A 24,781-nucleotide genomic window follows, 5' to 3' on the forward strand; every position below is an offset into this window, starting at 1 on the left:
GGGGCTGTTTTGCACACTGGGGCTCTGCAAGATGTCACGGAAAAGCAAGAATGACAGTCCTGGACCATCGGCCAAACCACGGCGCTGGGCAGGCCTCACTGTCCACAGTTGAGGAAGAGGCTGGCCCAGGCCCCCAGCGGGGGGAGTCTGGGCCAGCCCTCAGGCCCGCCGTGCCCTGCTCTCCCCGCCCCACATGGGGGAACCCCAGGAGTGTACTCGGGCAACACGGCATCCCGAGACACGTGCTCGGGGGCAGCAGACAAGGTGCTCATTGTGCTGGGGCGACTGGCAAAGTTCTTGTAAATTCTCGTTTTTAAGAATGGAAACCGAAACCTCTTTGCGTTGAGTTTCCATTAAGGTCACTTGGAAGGGAGGGATGTCTAGCACTGGAGGTTTCCTGTCCTTGCCTCGCTGCCATGGAGGTGAGTTCAGAGTGTGCCGAGCCTCCCTCAAGAGCTGCCTCCTCTGGGGGCTCCCCAGATACCCAGCACGGTGGAAGGCGGTCCCAGCCCTCCTCCTCCACCCCATCTCTATAATCCTCCCTCGGAGCTGCTGGAGGGAGGGGAGTCCGTGGGCCCAGGCTGCGGGTGTGTTCCCTGCACGCCTGCAAACCCCCAGGAGAGATCCCAGCAGCCTCCTGTCAGGAGGGCCCGCAGAGGGGCTGGCGGCAGCTGAGCTCCAGCTGTGTGGCTTGCCCCGCAGCTGGCCACCCGGGGGGTACATGGACTCGATACTAATTCTTCCCATACATGTCTGCCGAGGACCCACCGCAAGCTGGGCACCGAGGGTGCCATCATGAACCAGACAGAGGCCTGCGGCCCCACCTTGCACCCTGTAGCCTAGTGGTCCCGGGGAAATAAGGGCTGCAGATGGGCAGGAAGTCTCGCCCCAGCCCTCGGAGACTGGCCTGGCAGGATGCCCCCAGCCTGCTTCCCAGAGAAGCCCCTCAGCCATGGCCTGAACTGCTCAGCCATGCTCTACCCCACGTGAGCATCCCAGGCTGCCTACAGCCAGGCACAAGTGCCCCAGCATTCAGAAGGGGGTTGGAGTAGGGTTTGAAGGGCACCCCTGGAATTCCCAAAGAAGCACCCAGGAAGCTCCACATTCACTCTGGAAGCTTCTCAGCTCCCCACACACGGAGGGCAGCTCCCTGTGGGCCTAGGCTGGCGAATCCATGCCAGACCCAAACATTCCTAGGGCTTCTGGATACATGGGCTCCCACAGACCCCAGAGTGGGCTGCCACCACAGACAGGTGACAAGTGAGGGTCACGCGCTCCAGGAATGGCTGAGAAGGGTATTCCCAAGCCAGGGTAACTTGGAAACAGGGCTAACCCTATGTCCCCAAGCCACCACCAGCTCAACTTGGCTCCATCCCCAGTGAACAGGGGTCAAGCGTGTCTCTGGCCAGCGGGCCTGGGGACAGCCGGCATGCTGGCATCCACCGGCACCTCTAGGCAGTGAGAGGGGCCATGGTTCCATAGTTCCCAGACATATGGCAGAGGCGAGCTGTTATTTCACGGAGCTGGGGGTGTGAACCCCCCGCTGGGAGTAGCAGTCAAAAGAGAGACAGTCTGAGGTCACTGTTCTGTGTCTGCCAAAGTGTGTCCCAGCTGGGCCCGCTGCTGGGAGGGGCCAGGAGGTGAGTACCAGCACCCCAGAGGCTGTGGAGGCCTCCAGAGCCCATCCATTCAAAGGACACACAGTGTTGGGGGACAGTCAGATTGGCTGTGGGTTCCAGGGGTCCTGGCATCTGACCCTGCAAAGACCCTTTAAAATAAGCATGTGCCACCAACGAAGACTTCTGGGCTTGAGTGTGCAGAGTCCCAGAGATTTAGCATCAGGAGAGGCTCTGGCATAGCAAGGGGGCTGGGGGCAGGGAGCTAGGGACCCCCTTAGCCCTAAGGAGCACCCCTCCCCTTGGCATGCCAGTGACAGGCCGTCCTGGGCCTTGTCCCTTTGGGTACAACTCAGTGAAGATCACCGTCAACACAGATGCGGGAGATGAAGATGAGCCAGCAGCACTGGACTTACACACACACACACACACACACACACACACACACACACACACACACACACGGGTGCCCTCCTGAGATGGAATGTGTCCCTCCCGGAAGCCACCTCTTCAGAGGTCTGTAAGGAGCCCGGCCACAGGCTCCTAGCAGGCCCAGCAGGCAGCTGGCTGCGCTCAGACCCGCTCAGCTGCCCCAGAGCGCATCACAACCACCACGGCATTCCTGCATCTGCTTCTCCTTCCCCGCCCAGCTGCCTGACTCCCGCAGCAGGGCCAGCCGGGACATGTGAGTGGATGTGGGGGAGCGGCCCCCCAGGGCTGGCCGGCTGCCAGGCATACAGCAGCCTGGACCTGGAAGGAGGCTGCTTGGAGCCAGTCTGGGATGGAGAGAAGGGGCATCCCGCTCAGACCCCCAGAAAATGACCCCATGTGCTGCTTCCAGAGGGGAGGCCAGGTCTGTCCCCAGGGCCCCTTTTCCAGAGCAGGCGGGGCTCTCCCCCTCTACATTTTGGACCTGGACAGCCCTCCCTCAGCCTGCTCCTGGACTTCTCTTTCTCTCTCCCAGCCGGCAATGGCACCGACTGTGTCCCCAGGTGCCCACTGAGCCCATTCCCCCAGCAGAGGCCCCACAAAGGGAGCTGAGGGCCAGGGTCCTCCGGTCTGGCTTCTCCCCAGGTGCCGTGGCCCGCACGCCCAGGATTTGGGAAGCCCAGCTCTGCAGGCCGGGAATGGCCTCACACCGTCCACCTGCCTGCCTTCCAGGCCCGGGCCTCAGCCGGCCCTCCCTGCGCTGCCCAGAGCAGCCTGAGTGCCCCCTCAGGGCTTAGGTCCCTGCTGATTAACCGCAGGGCCTCAGCCTTCCGGTGGGAGTCGGCGCAGCTGCAGACGTGTGCAGCCTGGGGCATTGGGCAGCTGGGGAGCCGGCACCTCAGGATGTGACCTTTCGCCTGCCTAAGCCAGGTCTCCCTCACCTGGGGGTGGAGCTGCAGGGCCCCAGAAGAGCCCACGACCTGTGGCAGCCGCGCTCTGCAGAAAGGAGCCGCTCTGGGGGCTGAGACCACAGAGTCCAGGGCCCAGTGCGAGCCCATCCAGGCCTCAGCCCAGGAGTGCAGGGCCGACCCCAGCCCCAGACCTGGGCACAGCGGGAGCAGGCAGGGGTCTCCCTGGACACTTACCCAGGCAGGTCCTGCCGTCGGTGTGGAGCCGGAAGCCGGGCTTGCACTCGCAGAGGTAGGAGCCTGGTGTGTTCACACACCTGTGCTGGCAGCCGCCGTTGTGCGTGCGGCACTCGTCCACATCTGCGTAGGAGGGGTGGAGTCACCAGCGGGTACCAGCAGTGCGGAGCCCAGCTTTGGGGCCCAGACCCAAGACCTTCTCTGGCCACACCTGCGACCCTCCCAGAGCCCCAGCCCACGCTCGGTGAGCCAGCGTGGACAGAGGCAGGGCCGCCCTCCCCTGGGCCGGCATGTGCGGGCAGGAGAGCTGCCATCTGGGCCGGCAGGCGTGCGGGGAGCAGCAGAGGGAAGCGGGCTGGGGGTGGGGGCAGCTCCAGCACCTCAAGGCTGAACGCGGAGCCCACCCTTCTTTCTCCAGCCCAGATCTATCCAACCAGCATGGTGGAGGCTTTGAAGTGCCAACTATGCCCTGGGGACACAGAGGGGCAGCCTTCCCCTGGCAGAGATGCCAAGGATAACGTGAAGGAAAGGCAGGGATGACCTGGCTGCACAGGAGTCACCAAGAGATGGGAAGAGGCTGGCACTTGGGCAAGGACAGAATGGGGGCAATCCTGGAGCACCAAACGGGCGCCGGAGTCCTTGCCGCTCAGGGCAGCTGACACCTGTGTCCACCAAACTCGCCAACTGGAAACCAGTTCACAGATCAGGGGGAAGGAGGGTGGGAGGGGTGAGACACAGACTCTGTGTCACCAGGGCAGCCGCGGCAGGCCCGGCGATGGCCTGGCTCAAGGAAGCTGTGCTCAGAGCCACGTGCCTGCAGGTTTCTTCCGGTCATGGTGACTCTGGCTGGGGGAAATGTGCACACCAGAAGCAAGTCCTCAACTTCGGGAACTCGGCTGGTGGGTAACTCGTTCCCAGAGCTGCTGAGTGAGGTCTCTAATCCCACTCAGCCACCCAGCTGGTCCCCGCTATCTGCTGAGACCACCAGGGCCTCCACCCCTCAATCTCCCACCCGCCATCCCCATTCAAGCACCTACTACGGGAGCTGCCACCCTCAGCCGTCTGAGCGCACTTTTTATTTTTTTATTTTTTGAAATAGGATCTCACTAAGTTGCAGAGGGCCTCACTAAGTTGCTGAGGCTGGCCGAGAACCTGTGATCCTCCAGTCTCCGCCTCCCAAGTACTGGGATTCCAAGCGTGTGCCACCACGCCCGGCTTCTGAGCACACTTTTAAAGGTGCCAAAGGCCACAAGCAGTGCTGGCAGGAAGGTCCTCATGCCGTGCCCAAGCCCATGTCCAGGCATGGCCCCACTTCCCACCCACAGACACTGTGCACTCTCCAGGCTCTCAGGGTGTGCCTGACCGACCACCCAGCATGACAGAAATGAGCCCCCACAGGCCGGCGTCTCTGCTTGGGGCCTCTAGAGCCAACTGATCCATGCACAGGCCATATCCACTCTGGGGCGATCCCCAGGTCCCTCCTAAGCCCTGAAGCTGCCCACCAGGGAAGCACAGTATCACCCGAGAGAGGCCGGGGTGGTGTACAGGAAGCAGTTTAAAAGCAGCCCAAGCCAGGCATGGTGGCGCACACCTGTAATCCCCGCACTTGGGAGGCTGAGACAGGAGGATCCCGTAGGTTCGAAGCCTTTCTGGCTTAAGAGACCCTGTTTCCAAATAAAAATATAAAAAATAGGTGTCTGGGAGTGTAGCCCGGAGGTAGGTCGAAGGGTTCCATCCCCAGTACCACCAAAAAAAAAAAAAAAAAAAGCAGTCTAAACAGTACTCCAAAGACGCTCTGGGCGGCAGAGGGACCCAGGGCATGGTGGGGGTGTCAGGACCTCGGTCCCCCTGTGGGAGAATCGGCGGAGGGGGCAGTAGTATGTCAGCAGACAGCCCAGGGGCTCAGGGAGAGGTTCCCTTCCTCCTAAGCTCAGAGCCTTAAAAGGCACAGCCAGGAAATATAGTAGGTATTTATTTATTTATTTATTTAGCGATATTGAGGAAGGAACTCGGGGGCATTCTACCTCCAAGAGAGGTAGAATGGGTTCTACCCATTAGGGTTAACCCTAACTCTAATCCTAACCCTCAGTCCTATTTTTTATTCTTTATTTTGAAACAGGGTCTCACTGAATTACAAAGGGCCTCACTAAGCCGAGGCTGGTCACAAACCCCGATCCTCCTGTCTCAGCCTTCCAGATGCTGAAATTACAAGTGTGAGCCACCACTCCCAGCTAGGAGTTTTGTTTTGTTTTGTTTTCGGTACTAGGGATGGAACCCAGGGGCATTCTACCTCTGAGCTACACCCCCAGTCCTACTTTTTTTTTTATTCTTTATTTTGAAACAGGGTCTCACTGAGTTGCAAAGGGCCTCAATAAGAATCTGAGGCTGTCCACAAACCCGGATCCTCCTGTCTCAGCCTCCCGAATGCTGGGATTATAAGCGTGCACCACCACACCCAGCTAGTAGGTGCTTTTAAAGAGCTGGCAAGGTGCCATAAATTCCAGCCCCCAGCTGGCGATTCTGTGGTCATCCCAGGCCTCACGGTGAACCCCTAACGGGGAGGCTGAGGTGACCCTAGGGCCTGAGGGCAGTGGGCTCCGAGCTGCTCTGAGAACCCCGGCCTGGCCAGCCCAGGAGGCTGCATCCTTGCCCAGGTCCCAGGCTGGTCAGAGGGAAGTCGGCCTGCACTCAGCACAGGGTTCCCCCAGTCCCAGAGTGGGTCCAAGAGCCGGCTGGCTACATAGGCACCTAAGGGAAGTCTGTTCATGAAAAAGCGCTTGGAGACCAGGCGGTCTGTGGGCCTCGGCTCCCGGCTCACACCAACCTGCACGTGACCAGGGCCTGCCTACAGCCCTCCTGATGGGCAGACAGGACATACAGGTCCAGGGTTCCATCCCAGAGCTCAGCCGCCTCTCCTAGCCCTGACTCCCCCCCAGAAGTTCCAGCTCCCTCCAGAAACACACAGGCCCAGAGCAGCCAGGCAGGGAGAGGCCCTCGGCATTTATCCCCCATGATTGCCTCGGAGTGGCTGCAACGCTGACCCCAGCCATAGCCCTGCCCATCCAAGAAGCTGCCGTCCGGAGGTCAGGGCATTCTACAGTGGGGCAGACAGTTATGGTGGGAGTGCGGGCCAGGGGCCCTGAAGCCCCACCACAGATTACAGCACCAGGTCAGCATCTGGAGCCAGCGGAAGCCCCTCATCCACCCCTCTGGGCAACAGAAGCCTGCTGTAGGCAGGACACACGGCCTGACAGCCTCCTGCTGGGTCCCCCCAACTCTGAGAACCAGGCGCCCGTGACCAAGACCCTTGATAGAAATTCTGGGCAGGATAAACCAAGCCCGGCCTGCGCCTACCATGGAGAGGAAGACCGGAGCTGTTCTCAGACAGCTGAGCCCATGACCTCGGGAGCCACGGCTCATTGGCCTTTAAAGACAGCGTGAGCCTGGTGTGGTGGTGAGCCCAGTACTGGGGAGGCTGAAACAGGAGAGTCACAGGCCCAAGGCCAGCCCGGGAAACTTACCGAGAACTTGTTTCAAAATAAAATCAAAAGGGGAGCCGGGCGTGGTGACGCACACTTGTGATCCCAGCATTTGGGAGGCTGAGACAGGAGGATCAGGGTTCGTGGACAGCCTCAGCTGCTTAGGGAGGCCCTTTGCAACTCAGTGAGGCCCTGTTTCAAAATAACAAATAAAAAATAAGGCTTGGGTGTTGCTCAGAGGTAGAATGTCCCTGGGTTCCATCCCCAGTACCACAAAATAAAATAAATAAAATAAAATAAAATAAAAAGGGCTGGGGATATGGTGGTGGAACAGTCATGCATGGGGCCCTGGGTTCAGTCCCCAGCATGGAAGAAAGGAAGAAAGGGAGGAAGGAAGGGAGGGAGGGTAGGAGGGAAAAAGAAAGGAGGGAATGTCCCCTAAAGATGGTCATGTCCTTATCCCCAGAACCTTATGTGGTAAAAGAGACTGCAGATAGGATTAAGTGACGGATCTTGAGGTAAGAGACCATCCTGGATTGCCTGGGTGGGCACAGAGTAAGCACATGATCTCAGGAGAGGGAGCAGGCAGCCGGAATCAGAGAAGGACCTTGGTAACAAAAGCAGGGGCCAGAAAGAGAAGAAGACGCTGCTGCTGGCTTCGAGGGTGGAGGAAGGGGCCGCGAGCTCAGGAACCCGTGTGGCCTCTACAGCAGAAGGGGCAAGAAACGGGCCTCCCCTGGGCCTCCCGAGCCAGCCCTGCCCGCACCCTGGTTTGGGGCCATTTTGGACGCTGAGCTCCAGAGCTGCAGATAGTAAGCCTGTGTTGTTTCAAGCCACTGAGTGTGGGGTCACTCATGACAGTGGCCACTGGACACGAGCATGGAGCGTCTCTGTGTTGTCGGTGAAGCCCTCTGCAGACAGTGACAGCTGTGAGTCCCGGGAGGCTCAGACCATCCAGGCTGCAGAGCCGCCGTTTCCCCAGTCGGCTCCCGCCAGCCCGGCTCCTGGCTCTCGCTGCGAAGTCCACTGGGTTCTTTGGGGTGCTAGCCTGTGTCCCTGCACCCAGCTCCACGCCTAACTGCCTACACACAGGTGGCACGGATGGGGTCACACTGAGTCCTAAAGCAGGACAGCCCACACAGCAGGGCCCCCACGGAGCATGGGCACCTTCAACAGAAACTCCAGGAGGAACAGCCTCCTGCAGGTGCAAGGGAACCTGCGCCCAGGACAGGGCCCCCCAACAGTGAGGGCCCAAAGGAGCATGGAGGCCGCCCCTCCCCCAGCTTACTTGTCCGGGCTCGGGACAAACCCAAACTGTCCTGCCCTCCTCAGGATAAACACAGGGAGAAACCAGTGAGTACCACCTGGCTGGGGAGGAGGGCAGCCTGGCCCCAGCAAAGCCAGCGTGTGTGTGTGTGTGTGTGTGTGTGTGTGTGTGTGTGTGTGTGTGTGTCAGACAGACAGACAGACACTGAGGATTGAACTCAGAGGCATTCTACCTCTGAGCTATACCCCACCCCTACTTTATTTTTATTTTGAAACAGTCTCAATGGGTTGATGAGAGTCTCACTACTTGCTGAGGCTGTCCTCAAACTTGCAATCCTCCTGCCTCCTGCCTCCCAAGTGTGCACCACCACGCTGGACTCAACAAAGCCTTTTTAAGGCACAGCCAGGCCAGGGCTCCCCAGAGACGGCCTGTGGTGCTGTCGCTGCCCTCAGCAGCCACAAGTGACTGGGGACCTGGCAGCCTGGGAAGGGGATTAGCAGCACACACTGGCACATGGTGATACCGCAGTGCCAACCCTGCCCGGCTCCGCTGGGAGCTGGGCGAGACCTGCGCTGTCTGCCAGGCTGGGGCTGGCGGTGCCACGGGGAGCCCACGGGGCCTCCACCAACCCTCACGCAAGTCCGACCAGCTCCTGGCCCAGCAACACACACCCCAGAGGACAGGCAGGGCTGGCTGCCTCTGCAGAAACCACCCTGAAGACCCTCCGAAGCTTTGCCCGAGCTTGCAAGGAACACAGGCGCTCTGAGAGCCTGCCAGCAAGCGCCGCACGGACACCAAATTAGAATCCAGCTCTGTCCCGCACATGCCCCGGGGGCCTTTCCCCTGGAGGAGTGTCCGCCAGGTCCCCGGCCCTCCTCACCCTGTCCACTGAAAAGGCCTCCCAGCCAGGGCTCCAAGCTCCCGAGACCTGGCCTTGCCCAGCCCCAGACCTCTGGGTGCTACCAGCTGTGCACCCACACACACAGAGGGGTGACACACAGGCCTGGTGCCGCCTGAGCCCCGAGCGGGAGGGCTGCCTACGGGGTGGACCCCAGATGTGAATCTGAGCGACGGCTGGGCCAAGTGACCACAAGGAGGGTGGCGGCCAATCTTTGTTCTGTGCTCAGGTGTCCTCCAGACAGGAGAGGCCAGACTCGGACCAGGGGACACCTCTAAGTAGCCATACCGGGGGAACGACTGAGAGGGCTCGGCAGGGAACGCCAGGGGCCCCCTGCCTCCCTGGGGTGGCTCATGGGGAGCCACGCCCCTCCTCGAATTCCCCAGGGTGCCCAGCTCCAAGCTCTGTGTCCCAGAGCAGCACCAGACCCCAGATGCTGGGGCGGGAGGGACCCAGAAAAGGGTGGATCCTGCTTCCCAGTCTGCGACCCGCAGTCTCCTCTGCTGACCAAGACTGTGAGGCCTGAGAGGGAGCAGGCAGAGGGCACCTGCCACGCCCACTCATAGGGCCCCTGGCATCAGGATAGGAGCTCATTCTAGGGTCCCGGGGGGTCTGTCTGGCCTGCCTTCCAGCCTGGACCCCCAAAGCAGCCACTGCGGTGATGACGAGACCCGTGGCCCCACCCCCAACAAAAGCGACCCCCTCCCATCAGCAGCCTGAGCAGCCCCAGGGGCCAGGAATGCCTGACAGCTCAGGACGCGGGGGACCCGTCCCAGGGGCAGGGCTGCCCTCCCGGCAGCACCCTGGTCCTGTTCCCTCCAGCCTCTGCGAGGTCTGCAGCCTGGCGCAAACTTTGGGGGGAAAAAAAGGAGCGAGCGCCAGCTGCGGACCCGGGGTCCCACCCCCCGCCGGCCCGGCGCCCACCTGGCCTCTGGTCGCCGGCGCCCACGGGGTGGCCCGCCTGGCCCAGGTAGCAGGGGTAGCAGTTCCTCCAGAGGGAGCGGTAGTGCGTGCCCGCGACGCGCGCCAGGCCCCCCAGGAGCCCCAGGCACCAGAGCGCGGCCAGCCCGCGGCGGCCCGGGGACGCCTCCATGCCCTCCTCCTCGCGGCGCCCGAGGTGCACCCTTGGGCGGCGGGGCGGGCGGCGCGGCCGGCTCCGCTGGGCTCGGGGACGGAGCACTGGCGGCCGGCTCCCTCCGCCCAGGGATCCCGCCCCTCGCCGGCCCGCTCGGCGCTCCCTCCGCCCCTGCAGGTAAAGCCAAAGCCTCGGCGGGAGGAGCCGCCCCGCCCGCCCCGCCCGCCCCGCCGCCCCCCGCCGCCCGCGCCGCCCCGCGCATTCCTCAGCGCGCGCTCTCGACGGACCCAGGCCCGCGCCCGGACGCAGGCACCCCCGCGCGGCCCGGACCCCCACGCCAAACACAGACCACGGGTGGGTGCAGACGACCCCTGGGACGTCCAGACACGCGCAAACTCAGGCACGCAGGCGGCCAAACCCAAGCTGAGAAGTCACCCTGGCAGGCGGAGAGGCCTGGCAGGGGAGGCTCCTGGGGAAAGCGGGGAGCCACAAGGGCCAGGCCCCAGCAGGACCAGGGTGCCCCCCCCCGACCAAGCCCAGGGCCAGGTGCCCTCAGTATCCCCCTCCACTGCAGCAGGGAGAGGACCGTGCACCAATCTCAGCGTTGGCAGGAGCTAGAGAACAGGAAGGGACAACCACTGTCCCCGGTGGGTACCCAGGGGCACTGAGCCCCCAGCTGCATGGAAACAGTCCTCCCAGGCCTGACACTGGGAGTTTGACAGTACTCAGAGACTGCAGCCATGTGTCTCCCCTTGCACGGGGAGCCAGGTGGGGGTTCAAGCTTCAGAGGGAGACTCCTGACCCCCCCCACACACACACACACACAGGGCTACATAAAGACAGAGACCTGTGCCCAGCAAGCTGGGCTGCTCGCTAGGACCAACTCAAAGCCGACCAGCAGCGGGTTGAGCTCGTGCCCCCTGGGGATGGGGGACTGCCCACACCGGCTCCCAGCCCTTCTACAAAGCTCCCCCATAAAAGGCAGCCCAGTCTGCAACACAGCCTGCAATTAAAACATGATAGGTGTCTCCCTGCAGACGACAGGCCGGCAGTGGGCAGAGGCTTAAGGTTTGGGGATACTAGCTTCCAGAAGGATGAGGGTTCATAGTCCCGAGGCCACCAGACCAGAGATTGGGGCATAGCTATGGTCACCAAGCAATGGGGGTGGGGGTGTGCTGGGGATGGAACCCAGGAGCATTCTACCTCTAAGCTGCACCCCCAGCCTTATCTTACTCTTTTATTCTGAAACAAGGTCTAAGTTGCAGAAAGCCTCACTAAGTAGCTGAGGCTGGCCATGAACCTGCGATCCTCCTGTCCCAGCCTCCCAATTACAAGTGTGTGTCACCACGCCCGGCTTCACCGAGTAATTTAGAGCCTAGAATTGCACAGGGCCCGACGGGGCCCTGGGTGGAGAGTGAGGAAAAAGAATTAGCACAGAGGAGACTCGGTGCCCCGCGGGTGCCAAGTCCCAGCTCAAAAGACGCACCTGCCCTCCTTACCACGTTCTTGCAGGCAAGGGCCACTGCCCCCATTTTAGAGGTGAGGAAACTGAGCCCCAGCATTCACTTCCTAAGCGGCTTGTGCCACCTAAGACTCGGGAGCTCAAGCCAGGGCTAAGGCGAGGCAGAGGCAGCTTCTACTGGCCCCTGGGCCTTCCCAGCAACCTTTAACGTGGGAGAGAAAAGCAGCCTTATGCCGGCCCACACTGTCCCGTCTGATCCAGGGCCCAGCTTGCCCCATCAGGCGGCCCGCGGCACCTGGCAGTACAGATATGGGCCCACCTGGGGCCTGCCTGTCTGCCGGGCAAGCCCCCTCTCCAATCTTCCCCAAGCAGCATGCCCCTTGGCTTGGGGAGCCTCCAAAACCTTCTCCCATCAAGCTGCTGTTGGGGCGCCACTTGGACGGCATCTCCCGCGGGGCGGTGCCACTTATTATCACAGCGTGCACCTCCTTTGCCAAGGCTCACAGCAAGTGCTAACAGAGACGCGAGGGCCCCACCCTCTGTGCCACTGGCCAGCGGGGCCTCTGCCCAGCAGCTTCTGGGAGCTGGGGGACGGTTGTGTGGGGTGCTGGGGTTGACACACGAGGAACCAGGCCTGCAGGAGAAACAACTGTGTCACAGGGAGGAAGGTACCTCCAACTCAAGACACCACTAGCAGGAGACGGCCAGGAGTTCCTCCATTAGCACCGCTTTTAGGGACAGGCTTCATCAGGAGGGTGATGCTAACTCCCTGTTCACGTAGCTACCTTCTGATACCTTCCAGGACTACAGGAAGAAGAACCCAGGGGAGGGACTATGCCAAGAAGCCAACCCAGGGTCAACCCCCGGCCACAGCGCCCGCGGCTCCTGGACACTTGAACCGGTGCGTGTCAATGGAGGTGTGCGCTCGGGGTGTCAAGAGACACTCTAAGTAAACGAGAGAACCTGGGTGCAGAGCGCCATCCTTCAGGGGCCAGAGGAGAAGGAGGTGCTCGAGGTCACAGAGAAGACAGGGGCCACCCAGAGACCAGGTCCAAACCCAGGCCAGACCCCGGCCTTCCCCGGCCACTGCCTTCAGCCTCCTTGCTCAAGGAGAGTCCAGCATCCAGCACACCTGTGGGCTCCCCAGCTCGGCCCCTCCAGTCACAGCCGTCTTTAACAGGTGCCTATGGGCCGCAGGCCAGAGCTTGGCGCTCTAACCCCCAGAGGCCGGTCCTGGGCAGCGCTTCTCGGCAGCTCCGGTTTCAGTCTTGGGCTCTCTTGTCTGCTCCTGGTCCATCCCTCTTGTGTGTACCTTCCTTCACTCAATAATTCTTTCATTCATCAGAGATTGATGCCTGTGAGCAGGACACAGAGACACACATCCCTGTCTAGAGCCCCAGCAACAGCGCCTCCCTGAAGGTCCAGGGGATGCGGATGGCTCCAGGTACTCCTGCCTCCCGCTCGGCTGGTCCAGGAACTGGGGCAGCAGCCATCAGTGCGGAATGCCACCGGCAGCCAGAGCCATACCCAGGGCCACCCTGCTGTCCCCACCGTCCCCCCTCGGTGCCGCTGAACGCATCCAAGCCACAGCCCTGGGGTCTGGACGCTGTTTGGGAAATGTTTTTCTGATGCGGAAACACGGCTGGGCGTCCCTGCCCGCCGGAATGTCTGTGTCAGCAGAAGGGGCCCGCTCCCACCCCCAGACGGCTCCGGCTTCCTCCCAGGCTGGGCGGCCCTGGGTCCCTTTGCCAGGTCCAGGGTGGTGGCGGTGGGGCAGCGCCATCTCCCAATTGCCACCGCTCCCTCTCAGGGCCACACCATCCCATGGGAGACCCAATTCCCGGGCTGTAGGGCAGAACCGCCATTTCCCGGGGGCAGTGGCCTGGGAAGATGGGACCGGGCTCAGCTGACCGCTGTTATGTGGTGGCAATCCCTTGATGTTCCCTCAGAGGCCCCGCCCATGAAGCCCTCCCTGAGGCCTCGCTCCCACCCCAAATATACTGTGGACGCCTGAGCATGCGCTGCTAACTCCCCAAGAGGTGCCAGGCTCTCAGACTGCCCCGGCCTCTGGGTGTGGAGCAGGGCTGGGCAAGGGATGGCCAGGCCAGGAGAAAAAGAGGCCTGTGGGCATTGGAGCTGGCCTCACACTTAAGCCCTTGGACCTGGGTATGGGTATGAGAGATTGATAACACCCCAAAAACCAGGTGCTACCACCAAGCTCCTAGGGGGCCCATGTTGGGGCATGGGGTTCATGACACAGCAAGGCACTCCAGAATGTAGCAAGCCATGACCGTCCACGAGCCCTTCCTGTGCCCTCTGTGCTGGGCCAAGCCGTGCACACGGACAGACGCACGAGTGGATTTAAGTGAGCCGCGCCAACCCTGCAGGCGCAGGGCTGAGAAGGTCCAGGGTTGGAGGCGGGAAGGTGGTCCCGGGAAGGACGGGGCCAGGCGTGCAGCTTCTGGGCCCTGCTGCGGGGAGAAGGACCAGGAAGGAGTCTTCCTCAGCATGCCTGGAGAGAGAGGCTCAAGACCTCTCAGCCCAAGACCACTCCCTTGCCACCCACCCACCCCTGGAGGGGCACACACACCTGACTGTTTCTGACCCTTGACCTCGAGGCCAGGAGGTCGGCTGGCAGCCTAGGACCAAACACAGTTCAACCTGCCTCCCCAGAGACCAGCCTCCAGGACCTTCCTCCCAAACCCTCCCACTGCGCGTGGCCGTGGAGTTTATTTCTGGAGTAGAGTACCCCAGGGCCCCGCCTGGCTTCCAAAGCTCACGGGGCCTGGCTCGGCCTTCCGGAATCATCCCGGCCTCAGCCTCCTGGTAAATCCATTACCCATCTCTGCTCCTCACCCAGGCCAAGGAAGGAAAATGAAAACCACACTTGCGCCTGCCCGTCAATGCCGTTCCTGGCTGCAGCTGTCCCTGGCAGGGCCAGGCAGAAACTGAGTGAGCCCCTTCCCCTTGCAGACCAGGGCCCCTGGGAGAGCCCTGGATGGAGCAGCTCTGAGCCACGGCCCTCCACAGCTCGGGGCATCGGACCCCGGCACAGCCCGAGAGCCCAGTGCCGGAATGGTCCCAGGGAGGCACCGCCGCGGGCCAGGCCGGAGCCAGGGTCACGGCCTCCTGCTCACAGTGCTCGTCTGTGCGAGGAACTGGCCTCTGTGCCGCTGTCTGGTGCCTGGACTCTCCCCCGCGGCTGTGTGTGAACTCTCCTGTGGCAAAGGGGAGCTCTGCGGGGAGCCACGAGCTCTTCTGAGCATCCCCACAGGACATGCCCCCAGACGCTGCTAGGGAATGCACAGGAGCAGTGACCACAGAGCTGGCCCATGGACAGCTGAGTCTCTACTGCACTCAGAGTAAGGGGCGGGAGAGGGCAGTGAGGTAGTGACTAAGGCTCCCGGTGGGCCTGAGCTGGCCTTCAGATGTGACGAGACGAGAGATGAAGACACAGAAGAGCCGAGAACAGGAATCAGGAGGTCTGGCCACCAGGCGGGAAGCATGGTCATCCTAGACCCCTGCATGGCACCCAGGGCCTGGCCCGCAGCAAGAAGTAACTGGCCAGATGGGCCAGCAGCTCTGTGGCCTGGGAGCATCAGCAGGAGGTCTTCTGGCAGCCGCAAGGCCTGGGGCCCTGCCGGTCACTCCTGCAGGGAGCCCTTCCCTCCACCTGCAGGATGCCGGTCAGCAGGTAGCACCCAGTTCCTGCCTGGTTCTGCAGCTCAGCCATGCTGCCTTCAAAGGAGCCGCTCCTTCCTCTGGGGCCCCAATGCCGCCCTCCCCACCCAACAGACGTGCAGGGGCCACTCTGGCTCACCGGGTCCTGCTGTGTTTGTGCCACCAGCACACCTGCGGCGCAGACTGAGCTGGAGCTGGAGGACAGCCCATGTCCACGCCAGCCGCACAGTGGTGGCCTGGTATCCACCAGGGATCTGCTCCCTGTGTCCACCCACACTCTGCCTTCAAACCGTTAGCTGGCGGACACTCAGACCCTGCAGGACACATCATGACAGCTTGCTACAGACCTTTCCAACTGCCCCCTGCAGGGGAAAGGAAGCCCCTCCCAGTTGACACTAGCTTCCACCTGCAGCCCCCCCACGCTGCCTCTGCCTGGGGAGGGCAGCTGGGGGTTGAGGATGGGTTAGGAGCTGGGTTAGGAGCACAGCTACCCAGCAAGGCCCAGAGGGGAAAGGGGTGAGCGGCTGGAGAGCCTGGACTGACTTCCCAGGATGGGAGAGGTAGGGAAGGTGGCCCGTGGGGCTGTTGGGTAACAGGTAGAGCCATAGTTACAAGCCAGAGGCCAAGAGACTCAGACTCCCTGAGGGGAAGACCACGCGAGGCTGCAGAGGCCTGCCTCCCCAGGAAGCGACGCAAGCCGGCTCGGTGCCTGAACGGCTAGGAGGGGCCTGCTGCCTCCACTCTCAGGAGACACAGAGGGCACATGAGCTGCTCCAGCTGGTGCTGGCCACCTCCACCCTCTCAAGGCTTCCAGGGGCTCCTGCCAGCTCAGATCATCCCCTACCTCCTCAGGAAGAGTACCGCAACCCCTGGGTGCCAGAGCCAGGGCCAGATAGAAGGGAAGGGTGCCTGGGGCTTCCATTCCCAGCCCAGTGATGGAGTTTCCAGAAGCAGGCCAAGATCCTGGCCAGGTCATCCGCTGGCCATCTTCCCAGCCAGAGGCCCTGAACGCCAGGCAGAGCCTCCAGGTGTGCCTGGACTCACCATCTGAGTGACCACTTCTGCCCTCTCTGCCCTTGGTGTAGACTGTAGCCTTCACAGGCTACACAGGCCCCTGGGTGACGCTGTCCTCGGTCAGGCTCCCCATGCAGCCCTTCCCTGCTATTGTGCCTAAACCCCCGGGTCCCTCCGCCAGCTGTGGTGTCCAGGGGTGGCCACACACAGGCTGCAGGCTGCCCGTCCTGGTTTGTCCTCCGGAACACTGCCACAGCTCCTGGGCTTTGGGAGGGTGGGGCCAGGCAGGCCGGCCTCCTGCCCTCTGTCCCTGGGCTGGCTCTAACTGCTGCCATTAGAAGCTATTATTTTCCTGCCTTGGCTTCAACCAAGACTGTACCTGCCAGGGTCCGCTCACTGGAGGGACGGACGTGAGCCAGCGACGGGAAATGAGTGCTCTCAACTCTCAGCACCTCTGACGAAGCAGGCCCCTGGCCACAGGCGCCGGAGGCGGAAACACTGCCATCCTGCCAGGAAGGAACAGGGGTTGCGGCCGGGTTCTGGCCGTCGTGTCTGGAGAATGCTGGCAGGGACAGGTTGTGACCGGTGACGGAGCCAGCTTCGCACCGGGCTCCAGGTGCACGGCTCTGCCATGGGCCACGCCAGTTCTTACTCTGCCTGTAGGACCAGGACACTCAGCGGACGTCTTAGTCTGTTTCTCTCACCCTAAAATAATCCTTCACCTGTGTAACTTACAAACAGCAAAGTTTCTCTCCCACAGAGAACTTCTAAAGGTTAGAAGCCCATGATCAGGGTGTGGACAATTTGGTGTCTGCTGGGGGCTGTTCATCAGAGGTGAATTCTTACCTCATCCTCAAATGGCAGGCACACACCTCTCAATTTCTTTTACAAGGGGACAAGTCACTTCCTAAAAGACCCATCTCTCTTTTCTTTTTTTGGTACTGGGGCTTGAACCCAGGGCATTCCACCTCCAAGCTATACCCCCAACCCTTTATTATTTTGAAACAGAGTCTCACTAAAGTTGCTTAGGGCCTCACTAAGCTGCTGTGGCTGCCCTCAGAATCTGCAATCCAGTCAGGCATGGTGCTGCACACTTGGAATCCCAATACTTGGGAGGCTGAGACAGGAGGATTGCAGGTTTGCGGCCAGCCTCAGCAACTTGGGAGGCCCTCCGTACCTTTAGTGAGATTCTGTTCCAAAATAAAAAAAGGGTTGGGGGTGTATCTTGGAGGCAGAATGCCCCTGGGCAGGCGCTGCTGACAGGAGCGGAGTGCTTCACAATCCCTCTGGCTCCAGAGAAGCTGGCAGGCCAGGGGGGCCGGGAGATGCTCACCAGATGTAGTCTGGAGCCCAAAGCAGAACACTGAGTGTGAAGCCCAGTGGGCCAGTCCAGACTTCCCTCTACCACCGCCCAGCTGGGACTCTGCACCCAGTACCGCCCCTCTCTGGGCCTCTTCCTCCACGTGGTGGGCTCTCTCGGGCACCATGATGCTCTTCTGGCCCCCAGAGGGAGATTACCCAAAGAGGACAAAGGCCTTCTAAGCACCAGACCCCCAGATCAACTCCCGGGGCGGGGACACTGCTTCCTGGGGGGGCATGCACTACCCAGGGGGCCTCATGGTGTTGGACACGGCTGCCCAAGGAGTCAGGCACCTGCTCAGGCACCAGGCAGGGTCTGGCTCAGCCCTCCGCTTGGCCCTCCTCTGCCTGTCAGGCAGCGGCCACAGCAGCTGGCCTAGGTCAGCCAGCCGGTCAGTCCGGGGCCTTCCTAATCAGCGGCTCTCAGTCATTTCCCACATTCTTGCCTCTCCCCTGGGACAGGGAGGACCTGGCAGTACCCTGAGGCGGCAAGACCGAGTGGGCGTGATGGAGACGGGCCTGGAGCCCCGGGTGACAGCCAGACGGGTGGCTGGACGCCCCGGGAACACTGGGGGACGAGTCTCCTTGGGACTCCTTGGAGTCCCCCAAGATCCAGAGCCCTGTGGGCTTCTTAGACACTCAGATGGGGACCCCAGCTCTACCCTGGACCCAACAGCTGAGGAACAGCAAGGCGACCCCCAGAAATACCAGTCCCTAACTCCAGAGAAAGCCCCACCCGGCCCCCGCCGTGGCCTCCACTGCCGCCCGCCCGTTCCCAGGCCTCCTTATCTGCCGGCAGGAGCAGGGTCAGCTGGGATGGGGAAGCAAGGCAGTCTGAGGGCAGAACCCACCCCAAGCCTGGACCCGGGGAGCCCTACCAGCTGTGGGGACCCAGGGCTCCCGATGCACAGATTCCTCCCTGGATAAACCCCAGTTTCCCCTACCTGGGAGCACTGCGTTCTCAGAATGGGTCAGAACACTTCTCCACGTTACAATGTCGCCGCAGCGTTCAGGCCAAACCGACCGCTGAGTTGGAGGCTCGGCCCATTTTACAGACCCGGATATTTACGGATTCAACTCGAAACCAGCGGGCAGTGGACAGAGGTAGCAAGATGAAGGAATGGCAAGGGCCTTGGGGCAGGTGGAGAGACCAGCCAGGGGTCCCCCAGGCCCTGGTCACCCTGCTCTGGTCCAGATGGAGGGTCCCACTCGAGGGGTTCAGTCACAGTAAGGCAGAGGAGTGGTCAAGGCCAAGGCTGGTAACGGGCTTAGCCCAGGGGGACAGCTCTTCTCTCCATCCACTGGATACCTCTGGAGCCAGTCTGGGGACCGGGAGCCTACTACAGAGAGCACCTCCTACCACAGGCCTCCGGGCATCTCCTTGAGGTCATCCTCTGAATCCTCTAGAACATCAAGATGGGAGAGCATGACTCATCCTCCTTTACAAAGGAGGAAACTGAGGTTCAGAGTGGTGGAGTCACTCACCCAAGGCCACACAAGGCCACACGGTTGGAATCACAGTGGAGGCTCAAACCTGGGCCTCGCTGACACCAGCCTAGCCCTGGTGGCCTTTCTAGAGGGGCTGCATGGAGAACCAGGACCACCCTGGAGGTGTGCTCAGGGCCCTGGGCATCAGGGAACTGAGTTTTTGTGGGTTTTTGTTTTTGTTTTTGTTTTGTTTTGTTTTTTGGTACTAGGAGTGGAACCCAGGGGCATTCTACCTCCGAGCTATACCCCCAGCCTAATTTTTTTTTTATTCTTTATTTTGAAACAAGGTCTCACTGAGTAGCAAATGGCCTAAGTAGCTGAGGCTTTCCTTGAACCTCCATCCTCCTGTCTCAACCTCCCAAATGCTAGGATTTCAAGCCTGTGCCACCAAGCCCAGCTCAAGGGAACTGAGTTTTACCGCGGAGCCTGCTGGCTCTGCCAGGCACAGGCCTGAGCGCACCTGCTCAGAAGGGCCGGCACGTGTCGGAGGCTGTGCCTGGCCCAGCCGGCTGGGAGCAGCAGGCGTCCACTTAGCTGGGGAGATGCACCCGCGCCAGCCCCCTAGCCGGGCCAAGTGATCTCAGCACTGACTCCAGGAGGGTCTCCCAAAACATGACACACACCGGCCTGGAGAAGATCCCGGGCGAGGGCCAGGGCCCCCTCGGCCAGGCCCCCTGGCCAGCTCTGTTTTATAGCACCGATTCATCACTCTGAGCGGATTCTGGGCTCACCCCGCCATCAACTCGGGGCACGCCGCCCGGCCGTGAACAGGCAGGCCGTACTTCCCCGCCCGGGGGCGTCTTGGTTTCTAGGGCCTCTGTGCACACACGCAGTCCTGGGCCCCCCGAGCCTCCAGCTCTACTCCCTCTCCAGAGCTGCGATTTCAGGGACTGGCAGGGGGACAGAAAACTCAGCTGGATCTTGGCTCTCTGCAGGGCCCCCTCGGCCATGCAGTGACTTGAAGCCCCAGCCATTACAAGCATGCGGAGCTGGGCGCAGCAGACTCCCTGGGGATGGGGAGGGGGGGGCCAGGGAAGGGGCAGGAGTGGGAGGAAAGGCCGGTACGCTGAGGTGTGGGATCTGAGGCCGGACTCATGCTGAGACACAGACAGGCCTCCAGCCTGGGCCTCTGGTCATTTGGTCCACGATGCAGCCTCCAGCCAACTCTGTCAGAGGGAAAGACCCGGCCTGTCCTTAGAGACCCCCAACAGAGATCCCAACGCAGGGGATCCCAAAGGAAGGTAGGGGCAGGCTGGGGGAGCAGAGGTTGTCTGCCCACACCACGCTCAGCTCTGGGACATCTGTGGCCTATGGCTGGCCACACCTGCACAGACATCCACACTTCTGGAACTGGGGCCAGACTCCCATCCCCCTATCCAGGAGCATCTGTCTCCAAGAGGGCCTGGCCCTGCCCCTTCTGCCCCTGTCCTGTCTCCAGGACTCCAGGGCCCACCTGAGTAGGCTTTACCCATCCTGGCACCACAGAATACAGGGAGGGAGTCAAGACCCAGCCCTGGTCAGGGAGGGCCCCGGGGCTCAGGGCAGCCCCTGCCCGGCCCAGGCTCAATGCTCATCCGGTAACAGATGCTCTCAAAGAGGTCTGAGCCGGCACTAGAGCATGCGCCAATACTCTGTGTGGCATCTGGCTGGCCCGCCGGCCCCTCCCTGCTCCCGGGGTGATGTGAAACAGTCCAAATCATGATACCACCCATAATACCAGAGCCCAAGTGGGCGTCTGGCCCGAATCTGCCAGGAGAAGCCCCGGATGGGGCCAGGCGGACCCTGAAAACAAAGATCTCCTTAAGGAGGGTATCATCCTTCGGGGAACTATGCTGCCTGGTAGCCTGGGGTGGGGGAGGGAGAAAATATAGTTCCTGAAACCCATCCACCCCTGTGGACCCCTGGGATGGCACAGAACCTCCCACCCACGGCTGGCAGTTCCCTTCGGACCGGGCAGGTGGTGGTTTGGGGCTGGGACAGTCTTAGACTGAACAGGTGAGGCTGTCTCCTCTTCACTGAGCCAGAATCCTGAGTACCCCAGACCCTGTGGGCCCCCAGGGCTGGGGTGTGAGCAGGAGCTCACAGAAACACCTCCCCTCCCCAGCCTTCTGTGGGCCACGAGAGCATGCTGGAGGGGACACTTCGAAAGCCATGCTTCCAGAGCATCTCAGGCAGGGAGGCTATCCTGCATCCACAACCCCTGGTCCAGTGGGCTGGCCCGCACCCTCTGACAGACGGCTCACAGCTGGACAGCTGTGAGTTCTGCTGAGGATGGTCTGGGAGACAGATGATAGTGATCATCTGACCACTAACCCTGTGCCTCAGAGCCCCCAGTACAGACAGACAGACAGCCCAAACACCCTCCAACAAGCTGCCCAAAGCTGCCCCGGGGCCAGGCGTCCGGGCAGGCAGCACAGGCCGAGGGAGGAAGCAGAGGGCGGTGGGGACAGCACGGGCCCCTCGGCTCCCGCCCCCTCCCCGCCTCCTCCTCATCTGTTCCCGTCTGTCTCCTCTTTCTCTGGGATCTTCTTTCTGTCTGGTCTTGATTTTGCTGACAGCTTGCCAGCCATGGCGGGGTAGAATCTCAGGGGCTGCCAGGGCTAGGGAGCACTTCCAGCCCCAGCCTCAGAGACTCCTGCCAGGCAAGGCACCCACTGGTGTCCCTGAGCACCCCCGGGCGCTGGGGCCCCTCGCCCACTGGGACTTGGCTCTCTGTGCGGGCTGGCTGTGGCCACCCCAGTGTCTACCGCCCACCTGGCCCACCTGCATGTCCCCAGGGTAGAGCGTCTGTGCTGTCCCCGCCAGCCCCTCCCTCCCTCCCACCCATGTGAGGCCAAGTCCCCCTGAGGTAACTGTAGGAGGGGGGAACAAGACTAAACATGTAGGGAGCAGGCAGGTTGAAGGGTACCCTGAGGACCTGGGTGGACCCCACAGAGCAGCCGGGCAGCTGAGAAGGAAGACCCAGAGCAGACACGCTGGCCGGGCATGTCGTCCCTACCTTGGCAGGTCTTGCCGTCTCCACGCAGCTGGCGGCCAGGGGGGCAGCGGCAGTAGAAGCCCCCCACGGTGTTGCAGCATGGGCCCTCGCAGCCCCCGTTGGCGCGGGCGCACTCATCCACATCTGCAGGAGAAGAAGCGGGTGAGCACCAGGCCAAAGAGGCTCGCCGCTCCCAGGCCACAGAGGACAGCATCCAGGCCCCGCGGGGCGGGTGTGCATCCTGGACCACACCACCGAACGGAGCCTTCCACGGCACCCAGGAAGGTGGCTGTCCCCGGAATTTGCAGAATGCACATTTGGAAAGCTGGACAGAGGGGCCTGCCCCCTGGGAGCAGCCACCCCAGGCTGTGTGAGGCCCCAGAGAACGGCCCGCACATCTGGCCAACATCTGTCACAGCTTTGGGCTTCTGCCCATTGCTCTAAGGCCAGGAAGGGTCCACATGGTTATCGGACTGGTTAGTGGGCTCGGCACCCTGGTCCCGCCATGAGAACCCCGGGCCGTAGTCTCCCTTTATGGGCTGGTCCTTAGGTGGGGAGCCTGGAGGGAGGCTCAGTGCAGATGGAGCTGAGGTTGTGTCTCATCTACCAGGTGCTGCTGCTGGAGGGTGAGCTGGACCCCTCCAGGCCACGCACAGGAAGGAACAGTACTGGGTACCCATATCCCCAGGCCTGAGGAGGCCCAAGGCTCCCCCGGAAGACTCAGCATTTCTCTCTGCACCTCCTAAGGAGAGGGGCTCTGAAAGACACCTCTTCCCCACCCCTAACTGGGCTCAGGGTCTTAGGGGCAGCCAGAATCCCGTGGGAAAAGCTGTGGCCGAGGCCACAGGCCAGCTGCCTCTGGATGGCTAGAGTGTAGCACCAGCCTGGCTCTGCAGAGGTTAACAGCGGGAATTTTCTGGGAATTCCTAGAGAGTTACACAGGCGAGACAGGCTGGCCCAGCAGAGGTCAGCCCCAGGGGGCTCAAGGTTCCACCGCTTGGCCTGGGGAGACGGCTCAGAGGCCCTGCCCCCGACAGAAAACGCTTCTGCACGGGCACCTGCCCCACGGCTGCCCACCCAGCCTCAGCCTGCATCGCCATTCGATTTGATCTCCATGGATGGCTGTTTCGAGGCAACTGAGGCAACCCTTCTCATTTTCCTTGCAGACCTCCCGGGCCCCAGCCTCCTCGAGCACAGGCTTTCCTAGGACATGCATGTTCCCGTTGCAGTGTGCTGGTATTTCAGAGCAAACAGCATCCGCACTCGCTGCCAGTGCTGAGCCGCAGGGGTTCCCGTGAAGGGAACTGTGAAGGGAACCAGTCAGAATACAGGCTCTGTGATTCCATTTACGTGAAGTGTCTGTGGGACGCAGTCTGTGGGGACAGAAAGTACACGGGTGTTCGTCCAGTGCGGGGCGGGGCTGCTGCTGATGGGCAGGGGTCTCCGCTGAGGGTCATGACAAGGCTCTGGGACTAGACAGAGGTGACCATCACACAGCATGACCAGTGTAGACCCACCCTGGACTCTGGACCATCTCTCCAGGGGTCTTGGTGCAGAGGGAAGGGGGGCTCCCAGGCCCCTCCAATCTGGCTCTGGCCCCATCCCGGTCCCTTGTTTAGGAACAGTAACCTCACATACATCATTGGTGCCCAGCAGCCACCCAGCCTGGGTGAGGGCCCCACAGACTCTGCCCTCGGCTAAGCCAGCAGCTGCAGGCCACAGGCGGAACCCTTTAGTACCCAGGGCAATGCATGGGGCCCACACCCCACGTTCAGTGTGCTCAGCCCGGGGAGCAGGCACACCCCATCTGCCCTCTAGTAACATGAGACACTGCCCACAGCCACCAGGAAGTGCTCAGATCTGCCACCCAGTAAGAAGAGGGCCAGATCTGAGCAATGGCTTGGGGGTCTGGAGCCCCTGGCATGGAGCAGGTATGAGAGGGCGCTCAGTGCCAGCCCCCAAGAGCCAGGCCTGTGTGGTCTTCTGGCTGGGCAGAACAGCAAGTGGTGCCTTCCTGGCAGGTGCCCGTAGATTCAAGCCTGCCAGAGCCAGGCATGGCCCCTCCACACACTGAGACACCAGTGTCAGTTGCGTACACACACACACACACACACACACACACACACACACACACAATGCATATCTCACCAGCACAGAGCCCAGGATGAACAGCGTGTCAGCCAGCATCAGTGCAGACCCTGGGGACAGGCAACAGGCTTGGCCTGCTCAGCCATCGTTAATCATCCGGGTGGAGGCTGCTGGGAGTGACAGGGCCCTGGGGGACTGGAGACAGGTGCTGTGGGAGCCCCCAGGAGCAGCCCAGCCAAGCACTGAGTCAAGGAGGCAGAGTCAGGCCCTGGTCTGTCCACCTCCATGTGGTCCTGCAGGGACAGCTGAGAGCCACTCAGGGGTGCCAAATGGGGCAGGGGACAGAATTCAACAGGTCTGCAGCTTCCTCTAGGCTGCAATGGAGACCCCAGGCCTGGCTCTGAGAGCCATCCTCACCTCCCGCTAGATCCTGCTGGAAGTGGTTCCTGAGAGCTGAGCTCCCCAGCTGGACATTACCACCATGGTCCACCTGGGCTGCCCCAGGCAGGCGTCCTCAGGGCTGCAGGCTCTGGGGACAGGGAGAGCAGATGCCTAGTCCCCCACTGAGGGCCATAAAACAGAAAGTCAGGGAGTGTGGGGTCTCGACAGCCCAGAAAGGGTTGAACAGCCTCCCCTTGAAAAAGCCCCTGGCGTCTCCTTGGGAAGCCTGCTGGTATGACTCCAGGGACAGGCAGCCTGCACTGCCCACCAGACCTCACTTCCCGGCTGGCATTTCTGCACAGCAGCTTTGCACGCTCCAAGCCTCATGGGCTCTGCAATCCCCACCTACAGGGGCTGCTGTC

The 24,781-nt window shown here is 61.7% G+C and overlaps 1 protein-coding gene across 1 annotated transcript in view; it reads right to left on the reverse strand.

Annotated features, from left to right (window-relative positions):
- Window positions 1–24,781, reverse strand: part of MEGF6 (multiple EGF like domains 6) — a gene marked incomplete at both ends in the record, with an annotated part of 104,764 nt that overhangs the window by 30,745 nt on the left and 49,238 nt on the right. Inside the window, 2 exons of the mRNA XM_080692721.1 lie at window positions 3,191–3,313; window positions 21,912–22,034. Of these exons, the coding sequence (XP_080548847.1) occupies window positions 3,191–3,313; window positions 21,912–22,034 (246 nt within the window). The remainder of the gene's footprint in view (window positions 1–3,190; window positions 3,314–21,911; window positions 22,035–24,781) is intronic.

The sequence above is a fragment of the Muscardinus avellanarius genome (genome assembly GCF_963383645.1).
Source record: "Muscardinus avellanarius genome assembly, chromosome: 3".
Classification (NCBI taxonomy): Eukaryota; Metazoa; Chordata; class Mammalia; order Rodentia; family Gliridae; genus Muscardinus; species Muscardinus avellanarius.